The 23,850-nt window shown below is 44.6% G+C and overlaps 1 protein-coding gene across 1 annotated transcript in view; it reads right to left on the bottom strand.

Moving 5' to 3' along the window:
- LOC124803453 (serine/threonine-protein phosphatase 6 regulatory ankyrin repeat subunit A) overlaps positions 1-21,184 on the bottom strand; it is a 446,739-nt gene extending 425,555 nt beyond the window's left edge. Inside the window, exon 1 of the mRNA XM_047264641.1 lies at positions 20,717-21,184. Within this exon, the coding sequence (XP_047120597.1) occupies positions 20,717-21,184 (468 nt within the window). The remainder of the gene's footprint in view (positions 1-20,716) is intronic.
- Between the last annotated feature and the right edge of the window lie 2,666 nt (positions 21,185-23,850).

Genomic DNA, 23,850 nt, shown 5'->3' with positions numbered 1-23,850 from the left:
TCATCCTTTCCGTGTCAGCACACATAAACGCCGAAATCATTACACAACATTCACCATTATATAAAAGTTACGTGTTTATCCCGCTGCCGGCGTAAACATGATTTGCGGCACAACAAGCCATAAAAGGAGACCGACAAAAATGTATGCATTATTTATCAGCCGATCTTTTGTGTTCCCTCCGCCAGTCATACCACCTTTTTGCATTCACGTGGTCCACAAGAGCATTATCAGTAACAACTCCACGATAAATAATCTCGCTGCTTTATTTTCTATGAGGCTGAGTTCCTTAGGATCACTTACGCGAGAGTAACGCCCTTGGTGGAGCAAACAATACTCCGCAATGCCTTTCTGTCCGTATCGCTATGAGGGCCAGGTGGAAATTTTCTCTGTCTGGTAAGGAAGTTTTGACGTCTTAGACCAAATATCTACTTAACTTCTCTTCATACATAAGCACTCCTAAAGCATCAGTGGCTGCCATAAATTCTTCACTGGGTACAAAACCTGTTCCATCCATCAATTTCTTTCGCTTTGGGAGTACATACAGGTCAGAGGGAGTCAAATCTGATGAACAAGGTCAGTCTTTCAACAATTTGCTCTTACAATAACTCAGTTTTCTTGCTGAAAAGGCAGCTTTGTGTGTATGCGCGTTGTTCCATTGTCCTCGAGCATTACTCTCTTTACTTTCTTCCATTTGCAATACCGGCCTCCATTCATATTTTTCCCTTTGCAAGTCACTGGATTAGAAGAATCAATATACACTCCCGGAAATTGAAATAAGAACACCGTGAATTCATTGTCCCAGGAAGGGGAAACTTTATTGACACATTCCTGGGGTCAGATACATCACATGATCACACTGACAGAACCACAGGCACATAGACACAGGCAACAGAGCATGCACAATGTCGGCACTAGTACAGTGTATATCCACCTTTCGCAGCAATGCAGGTTGCTATTCTCCCATGGAGACGATCGTAGAGATGCTGGATGTAGTCCTGTGGAACGGCTTGCCATGCCATTTCCACCTGGCGCCTCAGTTGGACCAGCGTTCGTGCTGGACGTGCAGACCGCGTGAGACGACGCTTCATCCAGTCCCAAACATGCTCAATGGGGGACAGATCCGGAGATCTTGCTGGCCAGGGTAGTTGACTTACACCTTCTAGAGCACGTTGGGTGGCACGGGATACATGCGGACGTGCATTGTCCTGTTGGAACAGCAAGTTCCCTTGCCGGTCTAGGAATGGTAGAACGATGAGTTCGATGACGGTTTGGATGTACCGTGCACTATTCAGTGTCCCCTCGACGATCACCAGTGGTGTATGGCCAGTGTAGGAGATCGCTCCCCACACCATGATGCCGGGTGTTGGCCCTGTGTGCCTCGGTCGTATGCAGTCCTGATTGTGGCGCTCACCTGCACGGCGCCAAACACGCATACGACCATCATTGGCACCAAGGCAGAAGCGACTCTCATCGCTGAAGACGACACGTCTCCATTCGTCCCTCCATTCACGCCTGTCGCAACACCACTGGAGGCGGGCTGCACGATGTTGGGGCGTGAGCGGAAGACGGCCTAACGGTGTGCGGGACCGTATCGCAGCTTCATGGAGACGGTTGCGAATGGTCCTCGCCGATACCCCAGGAGCAACAGTGTCCCTAATTTGCTGGGAAGTGGCGGTGCGGTCCCCTACGGCACTGCGTAGGATCCTACGGTCTTGGCGTGCATCCGTGCGTCGCTGCGGTCCGGTCCCAGGTCGACGGGCACGTGCACCTTCCGCCGACCACTGGCGACAACATCGATGTACTGTGGAGACCTCACGCCCCACGTGTTGAGCAATTCGGCGGTACGTCCACCCGGCCTCCCGCATGCCCACTATACGCCCTCGCTCAAAGTCCGTCAACTGCACATACGGTTCACGTCCACGCTGTCGCGGCATGCTACCAGTGTTAGAGACTGCGATGGAGCTCCGTATGCCACGGCAAACTGGCTGACACTGACGGTGGCGGTGCACAAATGCTGCGCAGCTAGCGCCATTCGACGGCCAACACCGCGGTTCCTGGTGTGTCCGCTGTGCCGTGCGTGTGATCATTGCTTGTACAGCCCTCTCGCAGTGTCCGGAGCAAGTATGGTGGGTCTGACACACCGGTGTCAATGTGTTCTTTTTTCCATTTCCAGGAGTGTACATCGGAATAAACATTGGTCGTTACCTGTCTGGAGTTTGAAATCGAATTCGTTTTGCCGGCAAAGATCACCCATTACAGTGATTCCTGGTTGATTTCTCGCGTGAAATGTCCATCCAGGAATGCTCGCAGTATCAAATTCGCCCCAAATATCTACTGGATTCTTTTCAGAATGTCCAAACATTAACATAAATTTCGTTTTTACTTCGGATTTCGGTCACCAGTCGAAAGATCTGACAGTCATCTCGCAACTTCTTCCCTGTATTTAATTCTTCATTTCATCACTGCTCCGATTCGCTTATAACATGAACCATGTAATTTGGCTCAACGATACAGATAGCCGTACCGTATGTGCAACCACAGCGGAGGGATATCTGTTGAGAGGCCAGACAAACGTGTGCTTACTGAAAAGGTACAACAGCCTTTACAGTAGTTGCAGGGAAAACAGTCTGGATGATTGATTGAACCGGCCTTGCAACATTAATCAAAGCAGCATTAATTTTTCCCGAGGGCATGCGGTTTTAGTGTATGGTTAATGATGATGGCGTCCTCTTGGTTAAAATATTGTGGAGGTAAAATAGTCCCCCTTTCGGATCTCCGGGCGGGGACTACTCAAGAGGACGTCTTTATCAGGAGAAACAAAACTGGCGTTCTACGAATCGGAGCGTGGAACGTCAGATCCGTAAATACGGCAGGTAGGTTAGAAAATTTAAAACGGGAAATGGATAGGTTAAAGTTAGATATAGTGGGAATTTGTGAAGTTCGGTGGCAGGAGGAACAAGACTTCTGGTCAGGTGAATACAGGGTCATAAACACAAAATCAAGTATGGATAATGCAGCAGTAGCTTTAACACTGAATAAATAAATAGGAACGCGGATAAGATACTACGAACAGCATAGTGAACGCATTATTGTAGCCAAGATTGACACGAAGCCCACGTCTACCACAGTAGTAAAAGTTTATTGCCAACTAGCTCCGCAGATGACGAAAAGATTGAAGGAATGTATGATGCGATAAAAGAAGTTATTCAGATAGTTAACGGAGACGAAAATTTAATAGTCATGGGGGACTGCAATTCGACAGTAGGAAGAGAAAGAAAAGATGTAGGTGAATATGGGCTGGGCGTAACGAAAGAAAGAGGAATCCGTCTGGCGCAATTTTGTACAGAGCATAACTTAATCATAGCTAACACTTGGTTTAAGAATCATGAAAGAGGACTGTATACGTGGGAAAGGCCTGGAGACACCGGAAGGCTTCCGTTAGAGTATATAATGATAAGACAGACATTTAGGAACCAGGTTTTAAATTGTAAGACATTTCCAGGAACAGATGTGGAATTTGATCACAGTTTGTTGGTTATGAACTATAGATTAAAACTGAAGAAACTGCAAAAAGGTAGGAATTTAAGTAGATGGGACCTGGACAAACTGAAAGAACCAGAGGTTGTAGAAAGTTTCAGAGGGAATATTAGGGAAAGATTGAGAAGAACAGGGGAAAGGAATACAGTAGAAGAAGACTGGGTAGCTTTGAGAGATGAAGTAGTGAAGACGGCAGAGAATCAAGTAGGTAAAAATACAAGGGCTAATAGAAATCCTTGGGTAACAGAAAAGATATTGAATTTAACTGATGAAAGAGGAAAATGAAGTAGGTGAAAAAGCAATACAAACGTCCCAAAAATGATATCGACAGGAAGTACCAAATGGCTAAGCAGGCATTGCTAGAAACGTAAGAACGTAGAAGCATATATCACTAGGGATGAGATAGATGCCGCCTACAAGAAAATTAAAGAGACCTTTGTAGAAAAGAGAACCTCCTGTATGAATATCAAGAACTCAGATGGAAGACCAGTTCTAAGCAAAGAAGGGAAAGCAGAAAGGTGGAAGGAATATATTGACGGTTTATACAAGGGCGATGTACTTGAGGACAATATCATGGAATAGGACGTAGGTGAAGATGAGATGGGAAATATGATACTGCGAGAAGAATTTGATAGAGCACTGAAAGACCTAAGTCGAAACAAGACCTGGGAGTAGACAACATTCCGTTACTACTACTGATAGCTTTGGGAGAGGCAGCCATGATAAAACTCTTCCATCTTGTGAGCAAGATATATGAGACGGGCGAAATACCCTCAGACTTCAAAAAAGATATAATAATTCAAGTTCCAAAGAAACAGGTGCTGACAGATGTGAAAATTACCGAACTATCACTTAAATAACTCACGGTTGCAGAGCAGTAACAAGAAATATTCTTTACAAACGAATGGAAAAGCTGGTAGAAGCTGAGCTTGGGGAAGAACAGTTGGATTCCGGAGAAATGTAGGAACACAAGGCAAACCTACGTTTGTAACGTTTGCGGACTTGGCGATGGCTTTTGACAATGTTGACGGGAATACTCTTTTTCAAATTCTGAAGGTGGCAGGGGTAAAAAACAGGGAGTGAAAGGCTATTTACAATTTGTACAGAAATCAGATGGCAGTTATAAGAGCCGAGGGGCACGAAAGGGAAGCAGTGGTTGAGAAGGGAGCGAGACAAGGTTGTATCCTATCCCTGATGTTATCCAATCTGTATATTGAGCAAGCAGTTATGGAAACCAAAGAAAAATTTGGAGTATGAATTAAAATCGAGGAAGAATAAATAAAAACCTTGAGGTTTGCCGATGACATTGTAATTCTGTCAGAGACAGCAAAGAACTTGGAAGAGCAGCTGAACGGAATGGACAGTGTCTTGAAAGGAAGAGATAAGACGAACATCAACAGAAACAGGACGAGGATAATGAAATGTAGTCAAATTAAATCAGTTGATGTCGAAGTAATTAGATTATGAAATGAGTCACCTTAGCAGATGAGGTTTGCTCTTTGGGCTGTAGAATAACTAACGAAGAAGAGAGGATGTTAAATGTAGACTGGCGATGGAAAGGAATGAGTTTCTGAAGAAGAGAAGTATGTTAACACCGAGTATGGATTTAAGTGTCAGGAAGTCTTCCCTGAAAGTATTTGTATAGGGTGTAGCCACGTATAGAAGTGAAACATGGACGATAGACAGTTTACACAAGAAGAGAATAGAAGCTTTCGAAATGTGGTGCTGCAGAAGAATGCTGAAGATTTGATGGATAGATCACGTAACAAATGAGGAGATAATGAGCAGAATTGGAGAGAAGAGGAATTTGTGGCACAACTTGACTAGAAGAAGGGATCGGTAGGTAGGACACGTTCCGAGGCGTCAAGGGATCAGCAATTTAGTATTGGAGAGTAGCGTGGGTGGTAAAAATCGTAGGAGAGCAAGAGATGAATACACTAAGGAGATTCAGAAGGATGTAGGTTGCAGTAGATACTCGGGAATGAAGAGGCTTGCATGGGATAGGGTAGCATGGAGAGCTGCATCAAACCAGTCTTTGAACTGAAGACCACAACAACAACATGATTTACTACAGTTGATTACTCTTGAATCCTGTTTATATAAATCTAAGAGGGTACTTTTATTACAAGATTGGTGCAGCCATTTGCAGCACCCTCTATGTTCCAGGCAATTTGCTATGAAATTCTCACAAAGTTGTACCTGATGTTTTTGATCAGCCAGTGCACAATAAGGCTACCTGTGTTTATAAGCCTGATGGGCTGCTGCCTGTGGAGGCGTGTTTTGACGTGAGCTTAGGGTCCCTTAAAATAATTACTAATGCGCCTCTTGTATTCTTAACCAAATTTCTTGTAATCCTAATGCACTTCTGTCTGTTGTAAAACTTGTTTGCATGGCCAATGGTTGTTGATTGTGTTACCCTGTATGTATCTTAAACGTTATTAAGGTTTGTTGAGGAGCGAAATTTTTGTTCACTTAAGACTGGTCAGTGTTGCTGTAAGCTGGTCTTTAGAGGTGAGGCATCGTGTTTCTTAATAAAATTTCTATGTAAAGTTTAATTACTTGGGGCCTCAATGTGGTGGGCATTTACCATCGGGCCTTAAGCTATTTGTGCAGTTGCTAAGTGTAGTTATTTGTTTGATCAACTGACGTTCTTTTCCTGTAATTGTGTTTAATGAGTAATACTGTATACTAATTAATAGTTCTTTCTACAACGGCACATTACTTTAAATTATTTTGATAAGAAAAGGAAGGAGATTTTATTTTAGGTATGGCAACATGCAGCGATCTTTGGTGTTTCAAAATTATCAGCCTGTACCCATGCACTTTAAGAAATGTGTTTCATGGGTTTTTCCCGCGTGCCGTTCGAGAGAGACAGCATGAAGGTGGTTCATTGAACCCTCTGCCAGGGTTGGGTTGTTTGGGGAAGGAGACCAGACAGCGAGGTCATCGGTCTCATCGGATTAGGGAAGGATGGGGAAGGAAGTCGGCCGTGCCCTTTCAAAGAACCATCCCGACATTTGCCTGGAGCTATTTAGGGAAATCACGGAAAGCCTGAATCAGGATGGCTGGACGCGGGATTGAACCGTCGTCCTCCAGAATGCGAGTCCAGTATCTAACCACTGCGCCACCTCGCTCGGTGAACCCTCTGCCAGGCACTTTATTGTGAATAGCAGAGTAATCACGTAGATGTAGATGTAGATGATGTTTGAGACTTAGGCTTAACTGCATTATTTAATACTCCAGTCGGTAGGGCTGTGCTGTGTACTGTGTGTTTTGGTTCTTGTGTTTAAGAGCGCAATCAAAAGGTGAACGGTCATGGCTCCGAGATATATTTTCGGGGTATCCTAATTTACGAAATCCCAACAACAGTAAGCGCTGATTATCCAGGATGATGTTTTGGGCGCGACAGTGTGGAACCGCGCGACCGCTACGGTCGCAGGTTCGAATCCTGTCTCGGGCATGGATGTGTGTGATGTCCTTAGGTTAGTTAGGTTGAAGTAGTTCTACGTTCTAGGGGACTGATGCCTCAGCTGTTAAGTCCCATAGTGCTCAGAGCCAATTGAACCATTTTATCCCGGATGAGAAAACAAAAAACGAAGGACGTGTTCCAGAGCAGGGACAACGCTTTCGAGGGGGAGGGGGGCACTTGGCCACTGTCTTATTATTACGCCTAACAAAGTGGCCAAGTTAAGGGACATCTGTCCTGCTTGTGACGATCTCCTTGCTAGTCTGCCAGTCAACACTGAGTCGTTGCTGGGTAGTATCCCCATTCGCATTCAGATGTTCGAATCCAGGATCAACGCAATCCTTTGGGTAATCGAGTGCAAGACGTTGCCTCATTAAATACACACCCTAAAAGAAGGCTGTAATCCAAATCTAGAGTAGTTTGTTCAATTGGTAGGAGAACATAGGTCAGGGTGAGGGTTCTTTTCCTGGGCGGGCCAATCAGCAGCAGTTCACTGGGTGAGGCCAGATAGAAGGGCGAGAGTTATTTAACAAATTACGCAACACTCTTTGTTCTATCGTGCAGAGGGTTGCAAACTTATGTATGTCCACTAATGAGCAAGTGGTAGACGTGTTATGGTTAACTGTGTGCTTGCAAGAGGAAGTGGCCATCTTGAACGTTATCAGTCCAGTAATATTTCAAGTTATCTACCCTCTGACTCACGGCAAGCTAAGAAGAAGTGGCTCGGAAGTTCTTAGTGTGGGTGAAAGATTGAGTGCGGTCCGACAGAGGTTGTTAAAGGAAAAATTGTCTAGCCAGTATCACGATGACCTAGCGAGTCAATATTTTTATCGTGTTCAGGGACATTATGAAATTTTGATGTGGTATATCGAATATGTTTGCATCACAATGTTGGCTTTGTGCCTTGATATTTCTGAATCAGAAGTTGTTAATTAGATATAGGAAGGGGTGAGTACAGAGGGCAGTCACGGATTTTATTTGTTAATAAGGCCAAAACCTTCTCTGTAATAGGTAAGTTGGCATCCAGCATCGAAAATGTCCGCTTCAGTGATGATAAGCGTGTTCCGGCACCATCTCTTTTTAGAATGCGAGAGCAAAGATCGACCATCTGGTTTAATCACTCTAATGTCAAGTCTAATAATCCAGGAGCCTTTTTTTTTTGTGGAACCAAGTAGGGCACATGGTGCGGCATTGCCCAGTAGCGCTAGGAGAGGGTGGACAGAGTGGGCACCATGAAGCCTCAGGCCATTGTTTGGGTCTGCATAGGCTGATGAAATGTTGCTATAACGTCAGGCTATTGCAAGCGCTAACTTACCGTTCGCGTGCACTACAATGAATCATGAACTGAATGCAGGCTGTCTGGCAGCAATTTGTCACAGGCGGAATGGTAATGACACAGTAAAGTATCTCGTATTTGTAAGTTACCTGGTACACAGAATTCGAGTATGGTGTATTGCACTGTGAGTCGGAGGCCGTTACCAGTGGTATATATTGACATTCAGCGGCTCTCTTGGCCTATTGAATTCACCATTATTGAAGGATTGAGCACCGACGTGCTTTTAGTTCGCGATTTCCTTCAGCACACAAGGTGCATATCAAATTATGTCGAAAAAGTCATTATGTTCAAATCTGGGCCAGGGGAGAAGTAACTTTTGGGCACGCATGGTACAAACACAGGGTTGTTCTGCAGATGCAGAGTGGTCACCATTTATACATCCCATCTGAGTGAAGAGAGGGATGTGCCTTGTTGAAGGTCTTGAGATGGTACCCAGAAACACTCACCAGTAGGGTAGGGGTCACTGACAAAGTGCACAATAATAACTTGCTGACAGGTCAGTTGCCAGTTTGGCAGTTGCCCTGCAGGTTATCACCATCAAAGCTGAGAGAATTAAGAAAAATTGTTGATCATATTTTGGCTGATGGTGTGACTCAACCATCGGCCTTGACCTATGCACCACCTATCTTTTTGGTTCACAAACACAGTGGGGGAATTACCGGCCACTTGTGGATTATAGGGTGCTCATTAGAAAGGTGATTCACGAATCCGTACCACTGCTGATCTTCATCATCGCTTTACTTCGTTTTCCAGTGCACAGTGTTCGACATTCTTGACCTGAGTCAGACCTATCACCAGGTGCCTCTCGCAGTGAAGTTCAAGCCTCTTACAGCTTTTTGCATGTACTGGAACTTCTTTCAATCTAGCTTAATTCTGTTCACGTCGGCCACTGGAGCAAGTGTATTATGATGCTTACTAGAATCTGTCCTGTGCGACTTTGTTTCAACGAGTGTCTGGATGAAGTAGTTACTTACAAGAAAACTTTCAGTGGGCACCTCGATCGTATGGGCCAAGTCCTTCAGCGTCTCCAGGAAGCTGCTAATGCCAACCATGCCCGAAAAAACAACTCGCTCCTTGGTCATCTTGTGTCCACTGATGGTGTGAGCGAGGACAATGAGCGAACTAAGGCTATTGGTCTGTTCCCCAAAGCTAAGGATAAAAAAGGTATAGCTAGATTGATAAGAATGGAGAATGTTTTTCATAACTTCATCCCAAACTTTACGGAGCGGGCTGCCCCCCTTAACCAACTGTGGAGGGAGGGTGAGAATTTTTAGTGGAATGATACTCAACAGGAATCCTTCGATGCACTGAAGGCGACGATGGCTATTGTGGCCATCCGAGCTATACCTGATTTCTTTGGAGAGTTTGTCTTGAAGGCAGACGCATCCAGTTCAAGTATGGCAGCCGTCCTTCTCCATCAGGAGGAGGAAGTGAGGGAGCCTCTCACTTACACGTCCACGTCATTATCAGCGGTAGGGAGGAAATATTTGGTACACGATCTAGAAACAATGGCCATATTACTTGGATAGTAACGGTTCAAGTATTATCTTGAGCATAAACCATTCCGCGTACAGACAGAAACCAGGCCTTAACGTGGGTGCTATCTATGCTATGGGAAGAACAGGCAGATGGTCCATGCAGATATTCGTCTCCATTTTTAATATTCATCATAGAAGGGACAGAGATTATCGTGTGGCTGATGTCCTCAGCCAAATGTTTCAGCACGAACTGAGGCAGCAAATCTCTTGTAATGTGAGGAAGAAAGCAGCTTTTGTGGTGAAAGTCTTCAGAGATATTCTGGAGCTATTCAGAATGTTAGGCGAAAAACAGGACGCGGATCATCGATTATGGAGAGTAGAACAACAACTTAAAGGAGGGAAGGTTGGGCCAGAGCATACATGTACCAAGAGATAGTTCAGGTTCCTTACCTGGTGCGATTGGAGGGATAAGAGCTGATTCCTCCAGTGTTTAACTACTTGCGTTGAGGGCACCTGGGGATGTATAAGGCTACAATGAGGATTAAACAGAACCTCATTTGAGCTAAAGTAAATGGCGATGTCCATAAATTAGTGGGCCAAATTAGTGGAGCGAAACCCAACCTCAACACCCGGTAGGGAAGCTTAGCTCTGATAGGGTGGAGCAACCTATGGACGAGATGTTCATCAATTATCTAGGTCCCCTTCGCTAAACTAAAGAAGGTAATCGGTACATGTTGGTGTTGGTGGACGTCTTCTCCCATTTTCTTTGGCTGGTTCTGATTACAGAAGGTACTGTGAGTATAACCATTAAATATCTAATGTGGTATCGATAAGAACGATGCCACGACGGTCAACGCCGACCACAGCGCAGCGCCCTGTAGCCGACTCTGTGGAGCTCTACGAGCGCCACTCCGAATTCAGCCCATTTGATTCCGAGCAGACGACCAACCAACAGTGTTTCATTTTCATAGTGGGCCAGCCACTACAGATGTTGCCTGTGTAACTTCTGTGAGCTTTGATACATCCACCTTCGCACCTACGTACTCCTCAGTGCAAAGTTATGTATTTGCGTTATTATGTATTCACGTTATTATTGTGTTGACATATAGTAAAACCACTTTTACTTTAATTGCAGTATCGAGAGTTCCACCTCACCTGCTCCTCCTAGATTCCTACATTCGGCCTACCCTTCAGTCTTCAGGAGCAGACCCACGCGCCGGCTTCCAGGCGGGATACAAAATCGAAGTCATATTTTCTGTATCCTTGGTACAGCAAAACGTGTGATTGGCGACGATGTGCCAGCTTTTGCGTCCTGTAATTTAAAAGATTTTGCTTTACCAATGATATTTCGCATGTAACCATTATCCCTATTACCCACAACCCTTCTTTGTACAGTGTGTGAACCGCAATCTTAAGTTGACCTTGGTAATCTGCCACGGGAACTCGCAGACGTAGTTGGATTAATCCACTGGGTGGCCTAATTTTGCCTTCAACACAGCCATGCATGAAACGCACAGGACCACTCTCTCCAAATTTTTGTTCACATTCCCTATTAACTCGCCACTTTCCAACCTGCTGTAGATTAATGATCGCCTTCCTAAAGATAATGATCATAAGGTCATAGCCGGCCGCGGTGGTCGTGCGGTTCTAGGCGCTCCAGTCCGGAGCCGCGCTGCTGCTACGGTCGCAGGTTCGAATCCTGCCTCGGGCATGGATGTGTGTCATGTCCTTAGGTTAATTAGGTTTAATTAGTTCTAAGTTCTAGGGGACTGATGACCACAGCAGTTGAGTCCCATAGTGCTCAGAGTCATCATAAGGTCATGAAGAAGACCTGGGAATCTGCAAGAGATAACACACAGCTTGCACACCAGAGGGACAATGCTAGATGTAACAAGAACAGACATATAGACATCCGACACTCGTTACCGCCATGAAACCGAAGTCTACTTGAAGAAATTTCAGGTAAAAAGCGGTTGGGGGGCGGGGGGGGGGGGTGCGGAGCGGGAGGGGGGGGGGGGGGGGTGACGTAGCTCACTTCTAACTTCTAACACCCAAACATTCAGATGTCAGACACTGAGATCGGTACCAAACGTTGGTGAAGTTCTCTGGGAGGTGAGATGGCGCCGGCACGGTAGCTCAGCGCGTTCGGTCAGAGGGTTAGCTGCCTATTGTAATAAAATAACTGAGCTAATGGATCAACGATGAAACTGAACAAGCGTCATGGGACGCCCGCCCCGAACAAATACAACACCCCAACAACTAATAACGAACAAAAGACATAAAAAAGTTGGTAGAGTGTAAGATTGTCGTACTGAAGGTCCCAAGTTCGTAATCCATTGATGGTGATTTTTTTTTAACAGATTACGTGTGAACTTGTTACATGGGAGAAAATTTTTATGCCATGTAAAAGGACGTTTCGGAGTTTGTAGCAATGTTCTTTTGGCAGTCTGCTTTCACGTCATTAGCTGAAAGTTGCAAACCAATAGCGTGCATTTGTGTAGATAACAGGGCACTTATCCATACAAATGTACCCAATAGGTTTGCTTCTTTCAACTAACGAAACGAAAGCAGACTCCCAAAAGAACGTTGCTACAAACTCTGAAACGTGCTCTTACATGGCATAAAAACGTTCTCCCATACAACTTCACGCGTAATCTGTTAAAAAAATCTCTATCAGTGGGTGTCGAACTCATGATCTTTTGTACAACGATCTGACGTTCTACCAATTCACCTACCAGACATCTTCGCATTTGGAGCTCACAGAAATGGTTTGCCTGTACCCCGTAGTTCTTGTGTTACTTTTAATTACCGTCTATGCATATTCTACTGGACGACAGCACACAGCACGAACTAAATCGGTGTCTTGGTTGATGCTCTATCGACACACAACGTTTAGTACAGAGCTGAGTGTCTGAGGTGTGGAGGTTTGGGTGTAAGATGTTTCCACTGTTTGTGGGACAGCACAAAGTGGTTCAAATCACTTCCCCAGTGAGTATCCTGATCAAGAACCTTTCCACCAGTAAATTAACCAAGGATCATATCAGCCAGCTTAAGGTCGCCACCGGAACCAGGATGCTGGGGAATCCCCTCATACCTTGCCGCTCCTGCCTCTGCCGGTACCAGCTTAATGGGGGAGAAGGGGGAGGAGGATTATGTGATGCGCATGAACATCCTCAGCACTCAGTATCGGTAGTCTCTGCTGTGTTTATGTCCCTGCCCCATAGCTAGGTAAATGGAGGACGCTGGCCAACAGTCGGGCACGTGAGACTGGCGGATGGGGATACACCAGCATGTGCAGCAATCAGAAGAGAAGTCACTTGCTAGCAGCAGTGTGGAGAGTTGGAGGTCCAGTTCTATCTAGGGCCTGAGGGTGCTCCAGTGGGCTGAACGTAGCTGGAAGGTAGAAACCTGGCCTGTGGAGTGTTATTGGTGTTATGGCTCCAGTTAGAGTTTAAGAGTCAGCTACTCGACCGTTCAAGGAAGCTAGCCTGCTCAGGGAACCGTTGTGTGCCTGCGTTGTGGGCTTTATGGTGAGCCCTTTTCTGTAATGGGAAGTAATTATGTTCTTAACTGATATCTGACCCACTGCATCTTGGTTGCTTTCGGATCTAACTGGCATCTGCGGTCGTTCCGCCAATATTCTGTTGCAAGTGAAGACGTGTGGTTGATTGTGTGCTCAGGTCCGTGCTTACTATTCAGATTTTTCTGTAAGCTACTTGTGTGGCATATTACCTATTCAGTGCTTGCCAGTTTTCTTTTATTCACGGTCTCTTGTATTTTACTAGAATAAGGTTTAATTCTGTTTATATGTGTATTTTATAGGACAGATTAGCCGTTATTTTATAGCTTGTTTATTGACTTCAATAGCGAACCTGAAAATCTGCGTCACTGCATGTTTTGGTTGGTCTTGTGGTTTTTATCCTATCATTTCTGGTAACGTAGATCCCTCATACATATGTGGACAAGACATCTATTCTGCCCAGCTGATTCTAGTATATCCGCATTATTTGTTGTCAGGTGCTTGCTGAACTAGACACCTATGTAATAATTATATCCCCCGTCGGAGGTTCGAATCCTCCCTCGGGCATGTGCCTGTGTGTGTGTGTGTGTGTGTGTGTGTGTGTGTGTGTGTGTGTGTGCGTCGTCCTTAGCGTAAGTTAGTTTAAGTTGGATTAAGTAGTGCGTAAGCTTAGAGACCGATGACCTCAGCAGTTTGGTCCCATAAGACCATACCAAACATATCGACATATTTTTAATAATTATACTTTGATTTGTTTGTTTGCCTTTTGTGCTCACTTAGCTAATTCTTGGTGTATATCTTATTGGCTACTGCCGTTGTTTGCTTAACTGTGAACACCTGAGATTAAGTGTTTGCTTTACTTTGGCGTTCCATATTTCAGTTGTGTGTGATAGTGGCCAGGAAGCCTTTATGTTTATAATTAGTTTCCCTTAGGATTTACTGTATCTGATTCCTTTTAAATCGTGCGTAGGTAAATCCAAGCAGCAGCGTCTAGGAGCGACTTCTAGTAGAATTCGGTTGGGCCATTTGCAGCAATCTGTATGTTTTAGACAATTTGCCGTGAAGTTCTTATTAACTTTACGCCTCGTACCTGATGTTTTTGATCGCCATTGCGTCAGGAGTCTCACTATGTTTGTAAACCTAATAGCCAGCCTGCCCACAAAAGCGTGTTTGGACGTTAGCCTAAGGTCCTTTAAAGTAACTGCTGATGGGGCTTTTTGATTCTTAACCAAATTTCTTGTAAATGCTAAAGCATCTCCACCCACTGCATTACCATCGGCTGTTGATTCTTTTGCCCTGTATGTGTCTTAAATGTTATTAAAATTTGTTGAATAGTGATATTTTTGTTCACTTAAGATTCGTCAGTGTTGCTGTAAGCTGCTCTTTAGGGATGAGGAAACATGTCTATTAATAAAATTTGTATGCAAAATTTAACTGCCTGGGGCTTCGCTGTGATAGGCATTTATCATTGTGCCTTAAGCCATTTGTGTTCAAAAAATGGTTCAAATGGCTCTGAGCACTATGGGACTTAACATCTATGGTTATCAGTCCCCTAGAACTTAGAACTACTTAAACCAAACTAACCTAAGGACATCACACGACACCCAGCCATCACGAATTTGTGTTGTTACTAAGTGTAGTTATTTGTTTGATCCAGCTGATGTTCTTGTTCTGTAATTGTAAGGTAAAGAGCAACACTGTAAGCCAACTAATAATTCTTTCCGCAACATGGTATAATTTTAAATTATTTTTGTGACAAAACGAAGGATATTGTATTTTGTGTCTGCCGACATGCGGCAATCTTTATATCTTCTTTTAATTGTACGTTGCATCCACACATTTTAAGTATTGCATTTATTGGTGTGGTGAGACCTGTGTTTAACTGCTTTATTTACCAGTCATCAGTGCTCCCATTGTTAAATTGTGTATTTTACTAATTGCAAAGTGTTCAGCTGGTTTCTGATAATAAACTACTTTTTACCTATGTACAGTTTCGTAAATTCAGGTCCCTACTGCCTCATGGATTTTCCACTTAGCAAGAATTTGTGGGCAACCTGATTAATCACTATTTTGCCTTTTACATAATTAACTTTTGGGTCACTGCGAATCTTCAAAAATAGGAAGTTTCGCTGCTTTCTCTCATGTCCACAAATTACAAAATTTAGAAACTATGGTGTAGTGGTTATGATACGAGACTGTTACATAGAGGGTCGTGAGTTCAAAACTCACGTGAACTGTAAAATTTTAATTTCTATATTCGGTTCGAATACATTCTAGAAGTATCCAAAAGTGTCAAGAACCATTGTACTGGAATGTTGTAACTGTATATATACCGTATGAGTTCTGGCCGGACGAAGTTCGCTCCGCACTCTCGTATGTGCAAGTGGTGAATAAACCTTCGTTAAGTGAAGTCAGTGTTCGTCATTCATCTAATTACACCTTCTTCTACGTGGCTTCTTCCACCGAATGCCAGCATGAGATGTGCGCTATTCTGCGTAGCCTTCTGGGCAAGAAATTTCTGTTCGTACATATGACGGTTGGTACTTCATTTGTTGCACTTTTCCATTTGGCTTGTAAGTCTGAATGTATAGAATATAATTATTTCAGAAATACTTTTAAACGTAATTATTCTAGTGGCACAGCTTGCACATTAATTTATTGTGTTAAGCACACCAAAATAAATTAAGCACTTTGTTTTAGAAGGGGACGTTTTCACGTAAGTTTAAATTTTATAACGACTTTTTATGTACTACTGTAAATACCCTTTTTACGTCAACAACTGCTCTCGCGAATTCTCTAACAACTCGATCAGTGTCCATTTGTCTTTGCTGGAAGACTGCAAGATCTGCTCACTAATATCCTGGCGACCCAAAAAATCTAAAATGATGGTAAATGTTACACGGAAATGGTTCAATAAAAACGTTTATGTGATAAACCTGAGTCAGAAAAAACGAATACAGTTCATGAATGCTGCTTTCATTCCATCCTGTTCACTAGAATGGGCTGCTGGAATTCATGTGCCCATTCACTGGCAGCCGTGCACCCGCGGGCAGTGGTGGGCGGTGCTGTCTTGGCATCGCACCCGCAGACAGACGTGGGGGAGTGGTTCAGGCATGCGGAAACCAAATGCCATACCTTCCCTGGAGTAAGCCGCCAGGCACTGCTGAGCAGCTGTGCTTCATGGAGCAGCGCTGGAGTGACCTGTTCTACCAGATACTGCGGACGGGACGTTGAAGTGTCATCAGTGGTGACCTACAGGCGGCTTTTCTTCTTTCCAGGCCATTATAGACGCCATAGGTTTGTAAAAATACAAGGACTGGAATTTTAATAGTCGCAACTATTCATTTACATCTTATAATTAATTTTTCTCGGGACATTTAAGTCTCATCTTTATCTACGATAATGACGGAAGCTGAAGAAATGAATCAGAATTTCTGCAACGGCCAGGAGTTGAACCCAGGCCTCCTGCCACACTAGGCAAGAATGCTCACCATTACACCAGCACAGCCGTTTCACTAACAGCGCTCTATGGACTAGTTAAGTCCGACACCGTCCCAAACACAAACTTCATATCATCAGTTTATCTGGACGTAGCTAATCCGTGCAGCCACAGTGCTGTGCTAGTGTAATGGTCAGTATTCCTGCCTAGAATGGAAGGAGACCTAGTTTCAACTCCTGGCCGTGGCACAAATTTTAATTCATTTCTTCACCTTCCATCATATTTATTTACATGTTATACAAAATACATACAGGTTTCACAGTTTTACTCTCGTTCTAAGTAGTGACCAGCATTGTGTATAATGCACTACCGGTGATGAGAAAGTCACAGAATTCCCATAGCAATAATCTTGGTGATGGTCCGAGTGGATCGGTGTACAGCCTGACGAATCTCTGTAAAAGCTCTGAAGGGAATGCCGGGAAGTGCTTTCTTCAAGTTAGGAATAAAGCTGAAATCAAAAGGGCTCAAGTCCAGAGAGTACGGTGGACGGTACAGCACTTCCCAGCCATATCGATCGAACAGATCACTCACAAGTTGCACTGCATGCACGCCAGTGTTTTCCTGGAATATGATGGGCAGGTCTTGTAGAAAGTCTCACTGCTTCTTCCTCTAAGCTGCTCATTTTTGCAACACTGCCTGCGACCAGCTTAAAGAAAGAAACAGTGACACTTTTTACAAGACCTGCCCATCATATTCCAGGAAAACACTGGCGTGCATGCAGTGCAACTTGTGAGTGATCTGTTCGATCGATATGGCTGGGAAGTGCTGTACCACCCTCCACACTCCCCAGACTGATGCCCTTGTAGCTTCAGCTTGTTTTGAAATTCATGGCATTTGCTTCGTAACTGTCACAGAGACAGCTGTGCTCGCACTGCCAAGACAAGTGGCGCTGCTAAGGCTAGCTTACGACTTTGACAAAACGGATAATGCTTATACACACTGCTGGGTAACTGGTTTTAAATACAGCAAAACTTTGAAACCTATATCTATTTTGTATAAGTTCTACGAGGGTCTTTCAATAAGTAATGCCCCACATATTTTTCTCAGAACATATGTATTGTTAAGAGTTAGAATTTGGTGGCAATATACGGGTCTTGTCCATGTCCTATTTTTCTACGTAGTCTCCACCACGTTTTATGGCCGTACAAAAACAATGTGAAAGAGCATGTATTCCCTGCTGGTAAAACCTCTTGTCCTGTTCGCGTAGTCATATTTTCACTGCATGAGTGACGCTCTCGTCACCTTCAAAGTCTGTTGCCCGCAGAGAATCTTTAAGCGGTCCAAAGAGATGGAAGTCCGAGGGTGCCAGGTCTGGACTGTAGGGTGGATGAGGCAGTGATTTCCAACCCAATTTGGCGATGTGTTCCCTGTTTCTCAGACTTGTGTGTGGGCGTGCATTATCGTGTTGGAGCAAGATTTCTGCTGGATTCTTCTCCGATCGAACACGTCGGAAACGGTTCTCGAGTTTATAGTCTTCGTGTATGCCTCTGAGTTGATGGTTGACCCTCTTGGCATCCCATCCACGAGAATGACGCCATCACAATCCCGGAAGACACTGACCATGACTTTTCCGGCATAGGGGGCTGTCTTGAAGTTGCTGTTTTGTGGTGAATGAGGGTGATGCCTTTTTGTTTCCGGCGGCAAGGTTGTGCATCCAGCTTTCGTCCTCCGTAACGATCCGTGACAGGAAGGCCTCTCTGTCCGTCTCAAAACGCTTCAACAATTCAGATAAAATTACGTTTCTTTGAATCTTATGGTTCGCTGTGAGCATTCGTGGAACCCATCGTGAGCACCTCATTGAATATCCGAGAGTCTCGATCATTGCAGACGCACTTCCAATGCTGACCGACATCTTTAGAGCCAACTGTCGAGTTGTGATGCGACAGTCGGGACGAATAATGGCATCCGCACGAGTCAGCATGTGTGGAGCAGTGGCTGTGACAGGCCGTGCCGAGCGTGGCTGATCATGGAGCTCTATTTCTGCATTTCCTGAGGCTGTACCTTTCTTCACCCATCGCCCACCTGTACTCCTGTCAACTGCAGCATCGCCATACACTGCACACAAACGTTTATGGATGTTCACCACGGTTTCTTTTTCTGCACACAAGAATTCAATAACAGCACGCTGCTTGTAGCGTGAGTCCTATGTAGACGCCATTTTGACGTCGTACTACGGCTCTGCCATCAACCAGAATGGTTCCAAACTTCACCAGCGCACAGAACAAACATCAAATGTGAAGCATTAACAAGGACCTAGAAGCTCGCCTAGATGCAGCTTCACAGATGTGAAGTACCACATGGCGCAAAAGTGGTGTGAGGTACGAGCGACGACAAATCGGACGGTTTCGAAAGCTGCGACATTGTCCCAAATAAAACAGTGACCCTTATATACAATAAGTTTCCTTTAATTTACGTCTATGGCCACAAACTTTTTGTTAACAGATTACCGATTTCGGTTCATAATGACCATCAACAGATCTGCAGCAAAAACGGGAAAAAACATAAATGCACTCGCAGATTGTCTACAGCTGGTACAGTATGTACCAATCCCGTGGGGGAGTCCGCCAACTGTACTGAACATTCTTCTGATTGGTCGGCACGTTCGGATGCTAGGTGCCAAAACGCCTCACTTCTCTTATTAATTATTTATATACTTTTCATTGTATTTAACCAAGTTTTTAGTATGACCATCTCTCATGGTTACCTTACGAGTCTATCGTTTTTGTTTATTAAATTTCAGTAGTTTTGAGAAACACAGGAGTAACGATATTGCAACCGAAGTACTTCGGACACCTGGGTCGCTTTGGTGTGTCTGGAAGACGAAGTACATCGGCTGCGTTAGTCACTCTGTTTCCAGCGTTCTGTAGGGCCGGACATGTAATCTCATTATCGAGCATTAGTCAGATGTGAATCTGTAGTAGTCACTCTGTTTCGGGTGTTCTTCAGAGCCGGACATGCTGTACTCTATATCGGGCGTAACTTAGTTGTGAAATGTAACACTCACTCTGTCCAGTGCGTACCGGAGAGCCGGACATGTATATCATATTTCAGAAGCTGGATGGAAAAGTTACCATACAATATAGAAGGCTATGTTGAGTGTTGTAAAAGACAGTGTAAATGTGTGAATGTTTAAAAAAAACCTAGCAGGGTACATTAATGAAAAGTGTCGCCTATCATCATTGTCAGTACCAGAGATCTTGCCCTCTGAATTTACAGAGACTAACCTGGGCAAGTGGCATCCTGGGAAAAGCACAATCACAGGTTCGAATTGACACCATAACAGCCTCCGCCGAAGAAGGTTCAAATGGCTCTGAGCACTATGGGACTTAACTTCTGAGGTCATCAGTCCCCTAGAACTTAGAACTATTTAAACCCAACTAACCTAAGGAGATCATACATCCGTGCCCGAGTCAGGATTCGAACGTGCGACCATAGCGGTCGCGCGGTTCCAGACTGTAGCGCCTAGAACCGCTCGTCCACCCCGACCGGCGCCGAACAAGATCCAACGACCGACGAGCTGTCTTGTGCGCTGGGGACACAACTTTAGAAAACGACAGGTTGGTGGAAAGAAAGATCAGAGACTCTTATCCAATCTCTCCAAATCTCTCCACCTTCCAGATCTGACTTCCAAAGGGACACATAATTTATACATTACTTATTGAAAGACCCTCGTAACTAAGTAATTGCAACTATTACAGCTCTAACCCTCATCTGTGTTTTGTTAAATTAGACATGTACACCGGATGGTGGAGCCAACCTCCTCGCAAACGTGCAGTGGAAAATGCGGTGCAACTGACTACTTTTCCAGAGTGGTGCGTGGTGAGAGCAGCTCGGTGCAGGTGGCGCCAGGGCGGGCGGGCAGCAGGTAGCGGGTACTCACGTTCTGCATGTCGACGTTGGCGCCGTAGTCGACCAGGATGCGCACCATGTCGACGTCTCTCCGCCTGGTGGCCAGGTGCAGCGCGGTGTCGCCGTTGTCGGTGGTGGCGCGCAGCTGCTCGGCCGTCTGCTGCGACAGCAGCTCGCGGCACATGGACTGGTTGCCCGCCTCGACGGCCAGCAGCAGCGGGATCTTGCCCCTCTGCAAAGTGCACACGGCCTTCCTCAGCAGCTGCCCCCAGCCGCCGCCCACCTGCAGCTTGTTGCGCGACACGAAGTCGTTGCTGAGCGCCGCGCTGATGGCCAGCGAAGCCGCCGCCTCCACAGGCATCGCCGCCACCGAAGTGACCGACGCGCCGGCCGACGGCGACGACGACGACGTCGACGTCGACGCCGCACCAGCAGCAGCCGAGCGGGACGCCGTCAGGTTGGCCGGCACGCTTTCCGTTCTGGTGATCGGGATCGGCATCCCGAATCATCTCACACCTGCCTGTACTCGTCAGCGACCGAATCCCATTGGCCTATGATGCCAACCGCAAAGTACTGACTAAACGGTGAAACGAGCTGTTGCTGTCTGAGCTGCAGATTACTCCTCGTGATCGGTCGTTTTGCAAATATTACTGCTGCCAGAGGTTAAGGCTCGTTACCGAAACCTGTAATGGCTAATGTTGGAGAAGGGTGCTGGTTCTACAACATACAAGACTCCACAACGTTTGTGGTGACAATCATAAAATCATCATCCTTAAAACTGTTGCTCCTTTTCAGAAACATCGCCACGAAGATTTAAAGTTCATTAACTACAGCTGAACTGATAATGTATTGACAAGACTGTAGATTCTACAACACTTTGTCAATTGTGACAAGGTATCAACAACCACACTGTGTTAGCTGTTCTTTTTTTTCTCCAGAAGGAATGATGTTACTACCACTGAAGATTAACATTCATAACGTAGAGCTGGAGTGATACATAAGGGACAAGTGTGCGTATTCCAAAATAACATCCTCGTGGAAACAAGTCCAAGAGCCAGGTACTTAGAACCGTCTTGATTAAACCCATTTGATTGAAATTGGTAACACAAAGATGTGTCGTAATTTCTCTTTTGTAATAATTTCTTCCCTTACACAACTGAGATATTCGAAAAGGACTTCAAATTCAAAGCTACTTCAGTATGCCATGAAAGAGGTCATTTTTACAAACAGACTGGTGGTGGTTTTCAGTTAACAGCCTGCAGTCCAGTGATGTACCTGTACATCATGTACATGCACCCGTGGAAAAAAGTTTTTCTTTCAAGACTGTAAAATTGGTGGACACTTGGATGAACTATTCCTTCATTGGATCCAGATCTACCTCAATCTCAGTGCACAATCACTCGAATGAGGCTAACTGTTGAGATATACAAATCAAGCTATATTTTACAAAAAAAAGTTATTTATCGATGAAAATGTATACTTATTGTGGCTAGAATTCATTCTTTTATCACATATAGTTTTCTTTTCATCTAGAGTGACCGCTTATCCAATCGATTTTTGAGATCTGGTTTCAATGAAATTAGCAATATAAACAGGACAACATATGGGTAACTCACGACTGAATTTTACATACAGGGGAAATCTTGAAATTATAGCATCGAAGGCACAGTAATGGCTTTAAAATTATTTTCTATAAATCCAGTGAAGGAAATAAAAGAACAAGTTTCTTTGAGAAGATTGTTAACGATTTAGAATGTCATGCTTTGAATTATAGATTGCGTAGTACACCTGAAAATGATACTATGGTCTGAGGACAGGAAATGACAACAGTGGACCTGATGTGGCTGCAGTGAATTCTACAGCAAAATTATGCCTCTCGACCAAGAGGAGACTTTGATCTCCAGGAGCCAAAAACGTTATAAACAGTCCCGATTATCAGCTTGAGAAACAGAAGAGAAACAGTAGGTTACGCCAACGAGACGCTCTAGTGTAATGTGTTCCTGGCACAGTTTTGACTGTGACCTTCAGTAAAGCGTCTGTTTAAGGCTCAGAAAATATCTGCAGTGTGCAACCCTTTCTGTTGGGCTCGGGGTCTCCCCACATCGATGCTATCAGCGACAGGCAATTCCAAAACACCTGCTCCCGACCTGACCTCGACACACAGTGCTGAGGCCGGCACACACGTGTCTGTGTTATCACTGCGAGAACGGACCGTCTGACTGGATTCCAATAAACCTGAGTCAACGATAAGCAGTCCACACTGCCACTGCAAGGTTGTGTTGGCTTAAATAGAATGTAGGCTCTAAAAAGTTCTGGATGAGATTATTTTCTTATGAGAAAATGGCTTTTTCGTTAGAATGTCACCAATTCATGTATCTTCTCTTTCGTTCAGAAAAGGAGTTGTGAAGTAGACAGTGACAAGAATTTTCAAATCCGGGTACATTTTCCCGACGTCACCGACGAACGCTTAGATGATGCTCTTTACCAAGCACCTGTAGATGAAGCATCATCGTATAATGTCTCGATTATATAATATGTCATACTTTCACCCATTAATAACTTATTTAAAGTCAATGTAAACGCTGCAAACTGAGCTGAAGTGCCCTCTATTCTAAAGTTATACCCACGAAGTGTTGCTAGATACAATAACAATTTTCAGGAAATATACTGATTGAAATTTTGTTTACCAAATATGACATACCACATGTCAGAAATCTCGACTGTGGTCAATAGTAGTACTGAAAATTTACGAAAGCGCTATCTTCAGTAACCTTGTAAAATATTTACTTGGCTACCGACTTTGACATTTGAGAACCGCCAAATCTGCGAGCAATTTTATGAGTGGAAGAAAAGAAACAAAAATCTCAACATTATGAGTGCTATAATAGTTCGTTAACAAACCGTTGCCCTTTCCTGTAGTTGCAGAGACACATCACACGTGTTAGCTGCACACGACTACACAGTTGAGAAGCTGCGATGTTGACGATTTCCTTTGACGCAACGGCTCTGCCGGTTGTAATTTCTGCAGCTTTGCGAGAACACAAAACGTCGCAATCGTAATAGAGTTTCAACAGTACGTGATTCCCTAATGTCAGCTGTGCGATTCAAAGCGGTCCTATTTAACAGGCGAGCAACAACACCGGTACAGGACTGCACAGACACCAG

Source organism: Schistocerca piceifrons, chromosome 6 (genome assembly GCF_021461385.2).
Source record: "Schistocerca piceifrons isolate TAMUIC-IGC-003096 chromosome 6, iqSchPice1.1, whole genome shotgun sequence".
In the NCBI taxonomy this organism is placed as follows: domain Eukaryota; kingdom Metazoa; phylum Arthropoda; class Insecta; order Orthoptera; family Acrididae; genus Schistocerca; species Schistocerca piceifrons.
Note: the sequence above shows the minus strand (reverse complement) of the source record. Positions and strands in the feature narration are given on the sequence as shown.